This window comes from Pan paniscus, chromosome 17 (assembly GCF_029289425.2).
Source record: "Pan paniscus chromosome 17, NHGRI_mPanPan1-v2.0_pri, whole genome shotgun sequence".
Taxonomy (NCBI): Eukaryota; Metazoa; Chordata; class Mammalia; order Primates; family Hominidae; genus Pan; species Pan paniscus.
The window spans coordinates 94,544,868-94,562,684 of NC_073266.2; the positions used below are offsets into that span (position 1 = coordinate 94,544,868).

Sequence of the window (17,817 nt, forward strand, 5' to 3'; positions counted from 1 at the left end):
TGCCCAGGCTGGTCTTGAACTCCTGGCCTCAAGCAATCCACCCACCTTGGCCTCCCAAAGTGCTGGGATTACAGGTGTGAGCCACTGTGAGCCAGCACACATGGCCTGCTTAGTTTTTAGGACACACATTTAGTAATTCCCTGATATACTTTTAGTTGTACTCACTAAGGTTTAAAAAAAAGCCAAAACTGTGAACACTTTTGGTTATTCATTGAGATTTGTGTCTTCTGGGCCATCCCCAACCTGTTTCAAGTACCGCACTTTCTTTGTGGGTGATTAAAAGCGAGGAAGAGCTAGGAGGTCAGTTGCACTATAAAAGAAGAAATGGACACAGGGCCGCACCTTGTGAGGTAGACTCAGATGCTGGGGGGCATCCTGCAACCTGTGTTTTGCCAGCTAGAAATGAGGCCAGGACATTTCTGCAAAGTTTTTGGCTAATTTGGAGCTGAATACCTGGGACAGCTGAAGAATTAAAAAAAGACCTGATTTTTAAAAACTAATATTTTCTATTGTTTAGAAAAATAATACATGCTCATATGAAGATATCCCATGAAATAAGAAAGTTTGTGGAAAAATTCTACCACCGAAGGATGACCCTGGTTTACACTTTGATGAGCACATTGTTAGATCTGGCTTCGTGCAAAAACACAGACAAAATATGCAAATGCCGTTAAAAGTGATCATACTAGACACACTGTTTTCTTCATCTGAGTTTTCTTGTTTTACTCAACAGTGTCGGGGCCTCTTCCTATCAGTAGAGCTTTTCATCACGATTCATAGAGCAACAACAACAACAAAATGACAAACTTTTGCTTGGTAAATAAAAATAACTTGCTGAAAAGTTTTTAAAATCATGGGAGGAAGACCACGGGTGGCCATTTATTTGTAAAAGAAATTCCTTTTTCCATTAGGCTGTTTGATTGCATGATTTTTGAAGAATTATTTTCCTCAACCTGCGATAATACCCATCACCAGCAGGCGGAGCTCCTGCGCACAGCACCCAGGCTGCTGCCCGCCGCCTGTTTCTCTCCAGAAATCAGGAAGAGGGTTTTTTTTTTTTTCCCCTGCTTTCCAATTTGTTTTAAGGCCTGGGGAGCTGGGCGTTCTGACACTGGGAAGCAGTAACAGATGAGTTGCCGCCCGATGCATCTGATGATCAGCGGCTGCAGGGCCAAGGCATTTCTTGGCAGCATCATTTCCACTCGGATTTTATTAAAGGAGATACGTTGATGGAGTCACTCTCTCTCAGAAGAAATGTTTACAATTAATTTGAAAAAAGATTAATATTCACGGGTGCCTGGAGTTTTGTGGTTGGTAAAAAAATAGTTCAAGCTCTTAGTTCTTTGTCTGAGAGAGGAATTTAATTGCTTCCCTGAATCAATGATCATAAGGTCAATACGTGAAGACCTAGTGAGTTTATGGCTCTGAGCCTGTCCGGGTCCCCGCCCACCCGGTTCCCACTCACCTGGTCCCCGCCCACAGGGTCCCCGCCCACCCGGTTCCCACTTACAGGGTCCCCGCTCACTGTCCCGGACCCTGAAGCTCATCTCAGCCTCCAGGTGGGACCATGCAGGGCTGGGGCTTGGGGGTTCCTCACCTGCCATCCCAGGCTGGGGTGTGCCCGCGTTTCTCTTCCGGAGGCGAGTAAATCACTAGATACACGGGTGTAGACACACCTACCCAGAAGATCGGCCCAGCGTAGCCTGACAGTCTCCAGCCACTCCGCAGCAGTCCACGGCAGCTAATGAGCCTGCCAGGGACCCACGCTGCAGTTTTAACAGATGGGCGAGGTATTGGAGGTCTCTACTCCTATTTCACATGGAATCCTTTTGGAGACACAAGGAGAAGTGTGCATTCTTAGAACTTGGATGACTTACTTAAGAAAATGCCCGTAAGAGGCCAGGCACGGTGGCTCACACCTGTAATCCCAGAACTTTGGGAGGCCAAGGCGGGTGGATCACCTGAGATCAGGAGTTTGAGACCTGCCTGGCCAACGTGGCAAAACCCCCTCTCTACTAAAATACGAGAATTAGCTGGGCGTGGTGGCGGACACCTGTAATCCCAGCTACTTGGGAGGCTGAGGCAGGAGAATCACCTGAACCTGGGAGGCGGAGGTTGCAGTGAGCCGAGATCAAGCCACTGCACTCTGGCCTGGGTGACAAAGTGAGACTTCATCTCAAAAAAAAAAAAGAAAAAAGAAAAAAAGCCTGTAAGAAAGTTCCTGCTCATCTACACCCTCCCCTCACGATAGTGTTCTTACTGACACAGCCCCATGTTGGAACATCTTCTAACTATCATTAGAGATGACCTGCCTCCTTCCAGATCACACGTATTAACACAGTACATCTTGTTTCCCCATTTGTATTGATTATGTGCCAGTTTTGGGGAAGTGGGTCAAATAACTGAGTGTTGACAACATCTGCCCCATTTTCCCACCTGATGGGATGGAGCACAGGAAGTTGGCTCCATGTGGAGTTGCCGCCTGGAGACCTCTGGCCTCTCGTAAACCTGGAATGGTGTGTTCTCATGGAGGCAACCACGGCAGGGTCCCATGCACCTGGCTTTCTCCACCTGGGCCTCCCATTAGGGCCTTTGCTACAGAGATGCACCCATCAGCACTCGGCTGTGGAGCCTTAGCAAGCACCTGTTCTTCCCTCTGTCGTGTGGTCCGTGATGTCATTGCAGAATGACACGTTAGAAAAATGTCTCTTTGTTAATGTATCTCAATATGCCCAGAGAGCAGCATCTACCATCCAGTGGCTAAATGCAGTAGGGATTTCCTTATGGGCATTGTCTTAATCAAGTAAGTGGTCCAAGTTCTAGGAATGTACATTTTTTCCCTGTGTCCCCAAAAGGATTCAATGCAAAGCCAGAATAGAGAAAGCAAGGCGTCTTGGTTTTAAAACACGAGGTGTGATCGTAAACCAGAAATATCACTCAGCACTGCTCCCACGTCACCACTCGTTTTACAGATTTGAATATTGAGATGCACAGAGGTTCAGGGAGCTGCTCGCAGAGGCTGCTAGCTGTCTAGGGCTTGAACTTTAGACTGCATGCCAAGCGAGACTCTTGTGGAGTGAACGTAGGATGAGAGGCTCACGTTACCCACCTGAAAGTCAGCGGCCTATGGGGAAATTCACTGGCTAGTCATAGGAGAAAGGGAAAAGGGAAGGGAGAAGAACGGAGTTTTAAATTGTATTTTATTACAAGAATTTGTAGACTTACCTTGTAGTAAGTTATGAAGCTATTGACTAGAACTAACAGTGTGCTCATAGACGAGAAAAATAAACTAGTATCTGTAGACAAAGTCAATGACATATGCCAGTTAGTGTCTAGGGAATGAGGGAAGCTTCAATTGCTGCTGTTTACCAAAATAATTGGGAACTAATTTTCTAGTAAACACTGATGGATACAATAAATGCAAGTGTAGTTAATGAGATGAGATTTTTCAATTTTCTCTGTCATTTTAAAAGACGCATTTCTATGTAATTAAAACAAAGGACCCATCAGTTCCTCCTTTCAGTGGAGAGTGATGCCTCAGGACTGACAGATGGCATCGTCTGGACTGTCCTATTTTGTCTATGTGACTGAAAACCAACCAACCAACATATCTCCTGGTCCTTATTCCTTTAATTTCCAGGTTGCACGTGGCGGGTTTTTGCACACATCCACAAAGTGGCATTCGGGACCTCTGCTGTTCCTTTCGACGGTTTCACCAGTGGCCCTGAGAGTGAAGGGCGAATGAATTTGCTTTTTACTCTTTTTACCTCCCAGAGTAATATTTGATTCTTCTGGCACTCTCAGGAAGTGCAGATACCAGAGAGCTCAGAAGTTAATCTGAAAAAACTCAGAGACAGAGAGCTCAGGGATGAATCTGTGTGGCCTGTTCAGAACCACAGAAGATCGTGGTGTCACTGTTTTTCTGAGCTGCCATGATAAGAAAGAACCGAGGTATATTTGATATAATTTTTTTCTTGTGAAAGTGATAATATGCTTCTTCAGCATATTTTTTGAATTAGGAATCGTAATATGTAGTTCTAGATGAAATAGATGCACCTTTTCTGCCATTTTCCCTGCATCACACTTTTGTGGCTCACAGAGATCCTTGACATCCCCAGAAACCTTGTTTAAGTGATTAAATGATCCTCCTTAAAGATGCTCAAAGGAGACAGTCACCTACGTAGCATCTTCCTTTCTCTCCAGGGATCTTCTGTTTCAATGCGTGCGTATTTTCTACCTAAAAACCGGTAGGAGTGGTAAACAGCAGACCCCCTGCAAACTATCCGAAGCTTAGGGTCATGGTATCTGTTTCCCATGGAAACTGGCCCAGCAGCTAAAACAGGCACCAATGAAATCAGTATTATTGGACAGAACATGTGTGTCAAAGTCTGCAAGGCTGGAGATGAGACGACACATCCGACTGTAAATGGTGGGCCGTGGTGTCTCCCCTTTTCTTACTCCCATCCCCCTGACTTCATAATGCTCTGGCAATTCCGAGAAATCACAGAACACTGTGGTTCTCTTTTCAATACTAGTTAAATACTAGTTACAATACTAGTTAAATAATAGCTTCCTCTGAAAAAAGCACATATATATATATATGTGTTCCCCCCCACCCCCGCCGCCGCAAGGAAGCTATTATTCAATTTCTGGTCAAACAGCTCCTACCATGCCTCAGGAGAGTATGTTAGATTTTTTTTTAAAAGCAAGATCAGGGCATTTTAGATTTTGCAGTTTGGAGAGAATTCTTTTCTGTCTGAATGACAGATGCAGTTTTTCCTGTGTTTTTGCCCTTTGCCGGGTTGAAGATTATGTTTATTCCTGAATCATCGGCTCGCACGAGTTAATGAAAGTCACGGGCATTTACTTTCTTTACAGAAAACTGTGCACCATCCAGAATAGCGGGCTTTTCTCTATGTCTGAAAAAATTCACAGACAAGCCTTTCGTTCTGATGCAGATTTCAGGTAACCTGAGGCTGTTACCTCAGCTCCTTGCAGAGGATGCAGCTCCTTGCAGATACTGGGAATGAGAGCGCTGCAGGGTGGCAGCCGCTGGCACCCATGGCTTGTGTGTGTGGTTTCCCTTCTGGTGCCCTACTCGGGAGGTTGTTGCTTTGCCCCATGACAGGAAGGATCAGCGTTTCTCCTCTTAGCAAACTGTGAGGCTGGATGCAGAGATTCAGATACTGCTTTTGTAGATGTGGTCGGGGCATATCTGGTTGTGTTTTCTCTCCCATGTTTCATGGGGAAGTGAAGCTCCCTTGGCCTCCTTTGGGGGCCTTTGCCTCTGTCCGCTGGTGATACAGGGGTCGGTATCAGAGACCTCTTGGCACGAAACCTTGTGGGACCCACATTGGGGCTCAGGCTCTGGGCACAGAAGGATACAACAAGTCAAAGGTCGGCAGCCTGTGCTTCTACCATTAAGTAAACCCTTTCAGTGGCTGCATTTTTCTGATCTGGGTTTAACCTCAAAGAGGAAGAGCTTTGACACCGGGTTCCAGCTTCCTCATCCTGGTGAGTGTGCCGAAGAGGGAGAAGCAACGGAGGTGGACAAATGGCACCTGTCAGAGGCGAAAGCTGCTGTCAGATTGGCGAGGAAGTCCTTAAAATGGTTGTGTGCTTTCCGCCGGGTGGCTGTGCCATGGCCTCTCTGGTTGGCACCTTGATGGCAGCCTGCCCCCAGGTACCATGTTGCCATGGCATCTCCATGCAGAAGCACACCCTTCATGACCACAGCTCCGGGAAGCAGGGTCTCTGTTCCTTGTCCCGAGAGACCCACGGAAAAAATTCCTCTTCCTCATGGCAAGAGGGACTCCTCTCCCACGGGGGAGGCTCAGAGACGTCTGTTTCCCAAACGCAGATGACTCGGAGCTGATGGCCAGAGAGTGAAGTTCTAGTCCAGCTGCCCCAACCATGGGGCTTTTGAGGCTTGATTGCCATTTCCTTCCGAGAATGGTGGGAGCAGGGATTGATATGAGGTTCACCGCTCTGATTTTCATTTTACAGTTTCGGAAACTAAGGCCCCAGCACAGAAACACAGAGGACCCAAAGCTACAGCCTTGAGCGGCAGAGGGGCCAGGGCCAGCAGGGCTTTTAGAGCCAGCGCTGCCCTCCCCAGCAGCTCTGAGGGTGGCCAGGCCTCTTCCAGAATAGCACGAGTGTGGAGTGGCACTGGGGCAGGGTTATGATGACACCAATGTTTTCAGAGGACGAGGCTCCTGTGGGGCATTTGCATTGCTTTTCTTGCTTGATCAGCACAACGTTCCAAAGCATCTGCAGGACAGGTGACGCTTTTGCCACCGTTGCTGTTTTACAGGAGAGGGAAGGAAGCTCAGAGAAGACAGACACCTGCCCCAGGTCCACGGCTATGACGCAGTGCCATGAGACCTGAGCCAAGCATTTTTGGTTCTCACTCCTGTGCTTTCCCATGGCACAAAATGCTTTGCTTCCTAAACGCCAGTGTGCTGGGTGATGGTGGATTCAGAGGCAGGGCAGGTCTTTCCAGAAGCCTCCATGGGCGCCAAGGCTGAGGGGTGGACAGTGTCCTCCAAGTCAGGCCAGGAGCACAAGGGTCTGTGAGAAAGAGGCAGAAAGGACGTCCGAGGACTCGGAGATAGTGGCTGCTGGAAGCCCAGAGCAGAGCTGGAAGCCCAGAGCAGCCCCTTCCTGCTCAGGTCAGTGTCCTGGGCCCCAGGCCGAGCCTGGAGCTTGGAGGAGCTGGCACCGTTGGCGGGGCCGAGAGGAGCCGCCCTGCCCGGGGCCACCTTTCCAGCTGCACCACAGGCGCCCTCACTCCAGCCTCCAGTGCAGGCCCAGCACCGGGTTCCAGGGACCTGCAGCACGGGATGGACAGGCAGGCGGGCAGGCAGGGGCTGAGCAGACAGAGGAACTGCAGAGAACAGTGGGTCCACTTCCCAAGCAGCCATTCCCCATCGTGTGTGTTGCTCCTCTCCCCTCAGAATCCTTGCTTCCCCAGCTTGCTTTTGGGTTCTCGCATGTCGCAGTATTCCCCTACTGTGCTCCCGCTGCCCGCCTTCCAGTCCTCAAAGAAAAGAGCCCTGTCAGCCCCGAGAGCACCGGTGTCTCTGGGAGTCAGGGAGCTCGGAGCAGGGTCCCATGCTGGAGGGGGCACCGCAGCACGGGAGCCAGGCTGTTCTTTGCCTTGTTGCCTATTTCATAGCTGGGGTGTCTCCCTTACCCTCCTGGTGTGTTTGCACAGAGAGGGAGAGGGAAGAGGAAGAGAGAGACACGAAGAGGGAGGGAGAGAGGGGGAAGCAGACAGACAGAGAGACGGGGGGGAGAGGACACAGGGTGAGGTGGACCCAGGCGGAGGCCCTCTGTTCCGTTCAGCTTAGGGCGTGAGCGCCGTGGGCGTTTGTCAGCCGCAGGGCAGGGAGTTCTTGGTTCCGACTCTGCTGGTTCCTGGCACTGCTCAGCCTGAGCCTTCCACCCAGCTGCTTCTGTCTCTGTTGGGAGCTGACTTCAAGGGTCCTTTGTCAAGGAATCCCTGCATTTTAAAATCCCTCTGTATTTTAAAACCATCTAGTGCCTCCAGCCTTGCAATTCCTTCCTCCGTGGCTGGTGCCCTCACAGCCACTTTCTTGCAATAATAAAGCATCCCAAAGTACCGGAGGAAGACATTCCAACTCAAAAGCTCCTTCTCAGGGACGAGAGAGGGAAGCTCCTTGCTTATTCTTCCACTCAATATGCAAATGGCGTGGGATTGCCACCGTCTGCGGGCAGGGGCACCCCTGGGGGCTCTCAGACCAGCCCGCCTGCACCCTCTGTGTGCACCTCCTGCACCCTCTGTGTGCACCTCCTGCAGAGATGGCCTCTGTGAGCCAGGCGTCGCCGGCCCCTGCTCAGGGGGCTGGAGGGAGAAGTTGAGGCCTCCAGCACGCAGCCCTGGGAGGGTTCTGTGTCCATTAACAGCAACGCTGGGAGCCCACACAGCCTGCCCAGGCTTTAGTTTCAACTTACGCTTATCTTCATTTTCCCTTCATTCCATAGACATGTGAATACCACACACACACCCACACAAACACACACACACACACACACCCCTACTGCTTTTCCTATCTGGACCAGAATGGGGTGTCCACAAGTGCACAAGTGCTGAGCACAAGGAGCTGAGTCCTGGAAGCCTGCAGACTTATAACCACCTTTCCATGTGTGCCCTGGAGTGTGAGCCTCAGGCAGCCACGTGGACAAGGCGTTGTGTAGAGGATTTACTTATCTTTGGCCAGGATTTTAAAGGTATATGCAAAACCTGTCTAGGATGAAACTGTGGAGAACAGAAGGGCTGCTTTTCCCTGCTAAATAATTTTTTTTAGAAGAGGAATGAAGCATTCTGTTGAGTTTCTTACTATGATCTGGATACCAAAGCCTGGGACTCTCATCCTCTCCACTCTGCTTGGCAACACGGGGTTTCTGGCAAAGGCTCCATCTCTCTGTGGCCAGGGTCCACTGAGGACAGCGTGCCTCTCGTGGAGCAGGGAACGGGGTAGGGGCCAAGCCGCTACCTGCCAGCGCGTCACACACTGGGTGCTGTGCCACCCTTAGCTCACCCCTCCCACACATCAGATATTCCTGCACACACAGTTAAAATCCTCCTCGCCAGCACTGCTCTCCAGGGTGGGGCCGGCAGGGTCGGTGCCTCCCAGGCAGGGGCTGGTGCATGCAGCCCCATCTTGGTCACAGTGAAGCCCAGGTGGCTGCAGCCCCAGTGCACCCCAGAGAAGAGGCCTCCCAGAAGGACGGGGGACCCTCAGAAACTACCTGCGGGTAGTGGTGATGTTTTCCATCACCAAGAGAGCCCTCGAAAACCAAGTGTGGCTTCACAACCAGGACACGATTCAAGTTAAACACAGACTCTCAGGATGGGCTTCCAAACCACCGAGACCCCCTCAGGGTGCATGGTTGCCTCCACCCCTGTGGCTTCAGGAAGAAATCCTTCTCCCCAGCCGCGGCCGCCAGTCACTCCAAGTCCCACGACCACCGTGGGTCTCTCACCTGGCCCTTGTCTGGCCCCGGCTCCCCCAGGGCCCTTCTGCCCCCAAGCCCTGGCTTCCTCTGCTGCACTTCCAGCCACTGCCTGGACTGGCCATCCCAGGGCCAGCAGGCACATCCTCATTCCTCATAAACCCACTCCTGGCCCGCGGCGGTGCAGCCCTGTACAGCCAGGCACTAGCATGATGTCTGACATGCAGCCACACCTGGCGGATGCTTCCCCTTCAGGGCCTCCAAGTTTTGGCATCCACAGGCGTCCTGTCCCCCGTGCTCCTGTGCTCCTTGCTGAGTGTAAATGGTCCCCCCTTGCCGGCCTCTGAAGAGGGGTACCCCAGCTCTCCCTCAAACTTGGTGCTCCATTGAGCACAGCTGTGAAATGTTCTCGCTATTTAAGTACTTGAGCAGACGTTTCCAATCTTTTGCATATTCCCATGCTTAAAAAGCCAGGTGCCAAGGTGCAGACAGTGGTGGCTTGGGTCTGGAAGGGGGCCTGGTGGATGCAGGTTTGCGGTGACCACTCCTAGTGTGCAAACGGCAGCCCTGCTCACGGTGACGGCAGTGCCAGCTCTGGGCTTGTCCCCTTCCCCTTCTCCTCCTGGCTGTCCTCTTCTTTGTGAGTGCTCCTGGCACCTATGTGCTTTGAGAAGCCGTGGCAGCCACACAAGGAGAAGAGGACAGGCCACAGTGATAGCCCACTTCCTATGCAGAGCCCAGCTGAGCTCAGGTGAGGACAGAGCCCAGAGAGACCAGACGTCCCAAGGACACTCATCGTTTAGAGCTCAATTCAACCCATGTTTAGTGAGTGCTAAATGTCTGCTAGGCACTAGTTTTCAAAGCAAACTCGGGTATGCACGTGGCCATAGACCAGGCCAGCCCTCAAGACCAGAGCCACTCCCGGGCCCCTGCACGCGCTTCAGGCCTCGGCAAAGTGAGGCAGATTCTCACCAAGGCTGCCCATCATCCTGAGCTGACAGCCATGCCCTTTGCAGACGATTCCCTCCAAGGATTGAAAGGCAGGTCCTCCATGCCCCTCCTGGGCATTTGTCTCTTTCTGCAGCTGCTTTTCCCTGGGGGAGGCCTGCCTCCCTGCTTTCACGGCCTCACAGATGCCCCGGAGGCTGGGGGTGGGCCCCTGGCAGTGACACTGCCTGCCCCGAGGGACAGTGGCTGAGAGCTCAGGCAAGGGCAGGTCACCCCTGGCCCCGATGGGTGAGGACCCGCCGGCGTCTTACCTTGTACATGTTGCACAGCCCAGGCTGGCTGCGGGCATGAGAGGGCAGAGGGCTCCGGCCCGGCTTTAGCCAGGGTACCTGCCGGGGGACACAGAGTGGGCTGCGTGAGTCCGGGTGGGCGCCGCCGGCAGTGCCCCAAAGTCCTCCAGCAAATCTCCTCTAGAGCTGGCTTGGCAAGAACCCAGAGTGAGGAGGAGTGAGCGGGGGGTGGAGGATGAAGGACGACAGGGAGAGAAGAAGGCATGTGGAGATGATGGATGATGGACGGAACAGCAAGAGGTGATGGGAGGTCAGAGGGCAGGCATGCGCCCCGAAGGACTCAGGAAATCGAGAGCAAAAGGAAAGTTTAGGGAAGAATTCTCTCCTCCGAAGTCTATTCTGAGGCCCTGTATCAAACAATGGGACCAAGCGTTCTTAATATGGCAGCAGGCACCAGCTGTGAAAGATTTCTAGGATCCAGTGCAGAAGGCCTTTCCCGGTCTGGAGCAAAGTGCACTAAAAGGGTTTTTTGACGTCTACCATGGAATGGATAAATTTTACATTCCACTTTACTTGCAGAGTTGTATTTTTTCTTTTATAGCAAGTGTGTTATCTTCTGCATTGGATTTACAGGTTGAAACTTTTTCTGCTCTGTGAAGGTTCAGTGAACCGAGGACAGACCTTTTCCGATTTTCTGCAGAGCACGAGGAAATAATTTTTAGGAGCAATACTGTTCAAAATCACTTTAGCCAATTACTTAAAGTTGATTTTCTTGCTGACATTCTTCCTTGGTACTGGTGAAGGTTAGGAATTTAACATAAGCAGGAAGTTAATCTTCCTCGGCAGGAGCAGGAGCTACGCATTCACCTGAGCTCTGTGGCTACAAATCTTCCTAAGTAGCATTAGCTCGTAACTTAATGTATTATCTTTGTCAGTTACACGAGAGTATCTGCTATATCAACGAACTTTAAGGGCTGCAGTTGAAAGACTATTATTATAGGACCAAGGTAAGTGCCCTGCAAGAAATGTCTATTTCTTGACTATCAGCTACAGCAAAATGAAGACAGAGAGAGAAGAGAAAGAGGAGACTTACAGTGGTCAAGAGATGAAATCAGTGTAACAGGTTTCAGGAGATGTATTGGCTGCAGATGAAATGGATTCTTTTAACCAGGTTAGCAGCTGAGTATGCATGAGAATAGAGTAGTTCCGACACTGAAGAATGTGGGAGCATTCTAGAAGTATTATGGAAAGTGAACACACCGGGGTTTTCAGAGGCAAATCTGTGGTGAGTGTGTGCTTAGCTGTACGTCTCCTGATGGATTCTCCCTGCATGAGAGAGGCTATTTCTAGGTTAGCAGGAATTTCTGGTGACTTTAATTCATGATATTAAAGGTAAGTAAATTGAGTATTCACTTTAGAGGATGTCTCCGTGGATAAGCCTGCGGGAGTTGCTGTGTTGATGACACTTGGCTGTCCTCATAAGCAGTGACTCCCATCAGCTGGTGTCCATGAGCGTGAGCAAGTGTACGCTATGTACAGAGCCAACAAGTGAAGAACTTTCCATTTATTTTCCCTCCATCTCCTACTATGGCTCTTCTTCACAAAGAAGATCATCACTGTGAGGCATATTCTCGTGGCTCTGGTGGGCTGGTGTGAAGCCCCTCTACTGACTCCCCATCTACTCATGGGGAAGGCAGGTGGCTGGGGTAGCCATAAGACATCCCATTGATGGTTTTCAGGAAATGCAACCTGTAACCCCGGCTGCCTGCCACTCCCGGAGCCAGGAAGAGGGAGGACAAATGCAAGGGCCAAAGACGAAAGGCAAGAATAGCCTCTTAGGAGAAATTGTGTGTGCTAAGCCCACTTGTATGGGGCTCCCTCAAGAGAGTTCAGTGTTCTTTAGCTGTTTCTTCTTTTTTACTACGTTTCTATGAAGTAGGATGATTTCAGAGCATTAAGAGTGTGCTGATAGCCATAAAGGAAAAAACTTTTAAAAACATTGAATCAGGGTTTGATGGGAAATGTCCACACTTCTTAAATTTGTATCAATATCTAAGTGATTTTCATGAGTGCTATTGTGTGTTTTTTTCTAAGGATGATCTATTCCCTCAGATGTCAAGCCAAGCTCCTAATTCACCGATCAGAATTGCCTGTTATCAAATGTCCAGACTTTTTATCAAAGGAAAATCAACGATGAGAGAAATGAATGCTTTAAAATGCAAATGAGTTTAAAGGGAGGAGATGAGTTAAGACGAGGGTCTGATGGGACATGAAAGGCAGGACCGCATCCAAGCCAATCACTTATCTTTACTCGTTTCTAATTTCTCAAAGACCCCAAGTTTCAGCTTCATCTCATACAGTCATTATCATCTTTCAGAGAGCCAGCACCATCCCCTCATTTCAGTGTCTCAAGGTTCCCGTGACCCCCGTTGTGTGTGAGCTCCCGGGGGGCCCTGTGGGCACTGGCACCCATGTGCACGTTCATTCAGGAAATGCTGGTGGGGCGGGCTGTGTCCGTGACAGCACCTGCCAGTGAGGTCTGCTCAGCGTCCACCCTCCCTAACATTTGCGGGATGATGCTTTGAGAGAAACACAAGAAACTTCAGGCAGAATCAGAATAGTCACCATAGAAAGACCAGAACACCGAACTGTCAGGGGAGAGAAGACAGTAAAATGTCTCTGTGTAGTAAAAGCAGATGAGTGAGCAACTGTGACCTTCCCACACAGAAGGGCAGGAGCTCGGGTGCTCACACTTACCTGCCAGCTGTGTCACCAGGCCACGAAAATGCCGGCAACACAGCACACTGACGTGGTGGGGGCAACCAAAAACGACAAATTAAAGAAGTTCGCATGCAATTAGTACACTGTCCTTGGTCTGTTAAACTGTTTAATGAATGCATAAAAAGGCAGAAAAATATATAAAGCCAAAAGCTCATAATAAAATTAAATCATGATACAACCACCACAGGCAATTACCATCAAATACATTCCCATGATTTACAAATGTATCGCTTATACAGAGGAAGTTGCAAAATCACTGCCAGTACAGACACATCCAGTCTAATTAACTATCGTCTATTCATACAACAGCGACAACTGCAGCTCCTGAGACCACAGAAGGACACAGTGGGCAGCTGGTGACTGAGCCAGGGTAGCCTCCGATCAATAACTGATCAGAGTAATGAGACTTCGAGAGGAATGCCTATAAGAAATCTCAAAAGGTATTTGTTTGGGTGCAGAAACAAATGCACCCTCCACATTTGGATTTTCTCTAGAAGAATCTGTGGCCAAATCTCTTATCCAATGGAGGTACTGAGTGGCTGGATCAGTTACCACGCAAGCTCACGATGAATGAGATTGAATTTGGTTCTGTGTGCACACTGGGCTCTGGGGAGGGAGGACACCCCTGTGTGTTGCTGCTGCCCTCCGTGCTGTCTACTGTATCCTTCATGTGTCTCCAAATGGTACACGCCCCATGGGATTACAGAACACAGCTACAGAATTAGGATCTCATGGTAACAATGAGGAATTAGGTTACTGTAGAACTAAAATATGTTTAATGAAATTAAAATGCAATGGAAAAAAAATCAGGCAACAGAACATTCTGATGAATTTACAGGACTGATTATATCCCACAGCACTGAATGACAAACAGTTCTTCTCCATACAGTCGCAATTAGAGGCATAGAAGTCATACTGAATGCTGAATAGAAGAACGCTGAGAAGAGCAGGTTATAAATGAAGGTTTTCACGTAAAACAGAAAAATAGACAAAATCATCGGTAAGAAGCTAGCTTTCGAAAACCTCCCTAAAAGTACACGGCACGGAGAAGTGGGGTACTGCGATGTCCTGGCTGCTTTCTGCTTTGGGAACTATCCAAGTGGCACATCACCATGTCCAGCTTAGGTGTCTTGTGAAACCTTACTTCCTCCACATAAAAAGGGAGGAACGGTTTCCAAAGCTAATGTTTCCAGGCTCTGCCTCGTGACACTCAAGTGGCCTCAGATATGAGCACTGGCACAGAGTGATGCTGGAGAGGTCCCTTGGAGAGAAGCTGCTGGGCCAAGCACACGCCAATCTTGGCCCTAAGTGCTCACCCATTCCTCATGTGACCCTGACATTCCAGGGAACTGGGAAACCTGTTTCTTAAAGGCAACAACAGTCCTTTCTTTCCTCTCACAACAAAGGAGCATGTTCTCCGTGAATGCACTTTTCATTTACGGCTCTCAAAAGAATATGCCTTCTCAAGGAATTTTTAATGCACTTTTCTTGAATGTCAGCTCCCAGCAACACAAGCGTGGGTGTTGTTAGGGCATTCCCGGGCTGGGGGGCGGTGGCTCCCACATGTGGTGCCAGCGGCCATGTGCCCTCAAGGGGAGGGAGGAAGAGCACAGGAGGGTGGGAGGAGGACAAACAGCCCCTTTTATAGGGTCATGGGGGGGCTCCACTCAGAGTCTGGCAGGAATCTGCCGGGTAAAACCTCGTTCTAGATGGGGAGAAGCAGAACTGTGTGTGGGGCAGGCCGCCGTGGTCCTGAGAGACAGGGCCCGGGCCTTCCACTGCTCCTGTTTGCACACCTCTTCGGCCTATCCCAAGGACCTTCCTAGCATATAAAAACGGGGGCTCTCCTGATTTGTAAACAGAACAACAAATAAAAATAAAAACAAAACCAAAAATTCCTCCATGGCAGCCCACACCAATGAATACCCCAGATTTTTAGGGCCATTGTGGGTCTGTAGCTGGGTATAGAGAGAGTTAAGCTTTCATCTCCCATGTTTACAACACTTTGTGATAAAATAGTTGAGTGGAGCAATCACATCCCCACTGCGTGCGCTCCCCCGGGATGCCCCACAGCTGCTCTATGATCACATGTGCAAATGTTATTTTTTTTTTGCCTTTGGCATCAAAGGGCAAGCCTGTTCATTAAAAAATCTTCTATATTCAACACTCCATAGTGAAAAGAATGGATACTTCAAAATTCCTAAAGCAATCATCTGAAAATTATCTTTTTATTTTTAAAATTTTTGAAAGTGTTTTGATTTTTATGGGTCCTTGATAATTGGCCAGCCCTGTTTTGCAAAGAGATGGACTATTTCTGAGACTAGAATGTTTTCTTTGAAAATATTGAAGAGTATAAGAGATTTAAGACAATAAAGGCTGTAATCTTACCATAAAGGAAGAAAAACATCTATGTGTGTCAATATCGTTTTGAGATAAAGTCACAATGATTGATATCAATGCTTTCACCATTTTATTTCAACTTAAACCAGTGTCACTCACATGAAGCTTATTTTATAATACATATTATCCAGTGATTTCATCTTTTCTGCACAGTTTAAGTACATTTTTTTTCTGTACCTTGAAGTAAGCAGAATAGTTCAAGCTTTCAAAACTGGTGATGCTGTATGCGTGAGGGATGCTTACAGAATAGCAACGCTTTATTGGGCAACCCGAATCCATACATGTCTGGTGTGGTTTGACAGCTGGGCTTGAAAAAGTGCTTCCAGTTGAAATTAGCATTAGAAATCGGTTGGAACACCAACATTTCAGGGTGAGAGGGAGGACTGCCACAAAGGAAAAGAACATGTCTACAAATGCACTGAAAGAACTAGCCAGAATATGAATTCCATTAGTATCTAAGACACACAAAATGTCATTTACAAATAAGTCACGGCAAGTGTCACAACCTGAAATCTCAACTCAGACAGATGGTAGAGATGTTAACAGTTGCCTGAAACTTCGATGTGCTTTTACGCCCACGGGAAAGGTAAAACTGACATTTGTGTTTCTCTTCAACAATTTCATGATCAATAAAGAATTGCAGTTGGAGACTAAAGCAAATTCTAGAAACTCCTTAACTCCAAGTTGCCCTATGGTTTTTATGATTGCGTGTTATCAGAATGAGGCGCTCTGTTCCACACTTTATTCAAAAGCCTTTTATGCTCCCACAAGGCCTTCCGGAATTCCAGAATCAGCCCTGCACACAGGCAGAAAAACAGCTTCATCTTACAGGTTGTGTGAGAACACCGAATAAACTAGGGACTTTTTTGGGAAAAACTTCTTTCTCTCCAAAATTACACAACCACCAAACACTCTAAACATCACGTAAAATACTGCATCTGCAATCTGAATGGCACTCAGGGACCAGCGCTTTGATGAACCAGCAGCCACAGGTTCTCCACTGACAATCAACTGCAGAAACCACTCCTAGACTCTGGACCCCATAGCAGAGTTTTTTTTTGTAATACATTTTTATCCACAGAACATTTGCTTTGGAATAAAGAAACTTCTAAGACTCTGTATGCAAATTAATGGAATCACAAGATAATAAAGCTTTGATTCATAGACACTCATTTATCCCTCCCCCCTTCCACTTCTCAGACCACAGAGAACGTTTGCTCAAGGCGGATTTAAATTGAGGAGTTTGTTCAAAAGTCTTCCTCGACCTCAATCCTATGATTGTCGCAGAGCAACATGAAGCTAGCAGCACTGACTCCAGGAAAAAACGAGCATAACCCAGTGCTGAACCCCAGCGTGTGGGCTGCAGAGGCAACATCAGTCATCAAGTCCGCAAGCACACACCACCAGAGACCCTGAGAACGTGGCTCTCTTTCTGCAACGCCCATGTCCAGGCACCCTTAGAGATCCAGAATTCAGCATGTCCTTACATTCCTGAGCCACACCCCGGCCACCATCCCTTGTGAGGAAAAGAGGGGGTGAGTTAAACGAAAACGTCCTAAGCAGCCACTCGGGCCCACACTCTTGGGCTCATATGCATTCTCCAGCACGGAACGAGACCTTAGACAGCAAGAGGCTACGTGCCAGTTCTTCCTCTAATGGCTGAGTTCACCTACTGATTTCTCCTTTGCTTTTTCCATTTAAACTAAAGCTCCTCTACTCCTCAGAGCTCACCTTGCCAGAGCCCCGCTTGGGCGCACCCCTGTCACCGCCAAAGAAGCGCCCGATGGAGTCAAGGATGCCCGTGTCTCTGTGCCTTGGGAGGAAGCCATGCCTGGCATGGTCCATGGTACTTGCTGTGGCCAGGTACTTGGATCCGTGCCTCTGGGAGGGTCTCTTCTGTGACGCCATCACATCCAGGCTCTCGGAGGTGGCTGCACCGTCTTCTTGGATGGTCTGGAGCTCGTCGGACTCAGAGGGCCTGTCTTTGAAGGTGTTGTCCTCCCTCCCCGGGGCATCTCGGGAAAAGAGGCGGATCAAGTGGGGGCGGCTCCCTGGGTCAGCTGGGTGGGCATCCTGCCAGGCATTCTTTGGGTCCGCTGTGCTCTTGGAGTCAGTCACCGCTGTGTCCTGAGAGGAGGTCCCATTGTTCTGGTTCGCATCTGCCTCTCCTGCAAACAACAATGAGATATGAATACGGGCCTGTGCAAAGCTGAGCACCGGACAAAGCAGCTTTCTCTGAGGGGTCTTGACCTAGCTGTCTCCTATAAAACCCACAGAATATGTGCAGTCCTCATAAAGCCCTTGGCCTAGGATGCAGCTAACCTGGATGGAGCAGCCTTATTGCAGCTCTGTGTTTCAGAAGGCTCTGGGAATTCCTCAGTTACTCGAGATTTGGCACCCAGGGTAAAATGCACCC

The 17,817-nt window shown here is 49.1% G+C and overlaps 1 protein-coding gene across 4 annotated transcripts in view; it reads right to left on the bottom strand.

Moving 5' to 3' along the window:
* Positions 1 to 17,817, bottom strand: part of MBP (myelin basic protein) — a 129,063-nt gene that overhangs the window by 22,601 nt on the left and 88,645 nt on the right. For 2 of the 4 annotated variants that reach the window (XM_014342323.3, XM_014342322.3), the window contains exons 3-4: positions 17,133 to 17,569; positions 10,242 to 10,319 (exon numbers count right to left, since the gene is read on the bottom strand). In XM_014342323.3, the coding sequence (XP_014197809.1) occupies positions 10,242 to 10,319; positions 17,133 to 17,569 (515 nt within the window). The remainder of the gene's footprint in view (positions 1 to 10,241; positions 10,320 to 17,132; positions 17,570 to 17,817) is intronic. The other 2 variants (XM_014342324.3, XM_034944091.2) reach the window with 1 other exon arrangement.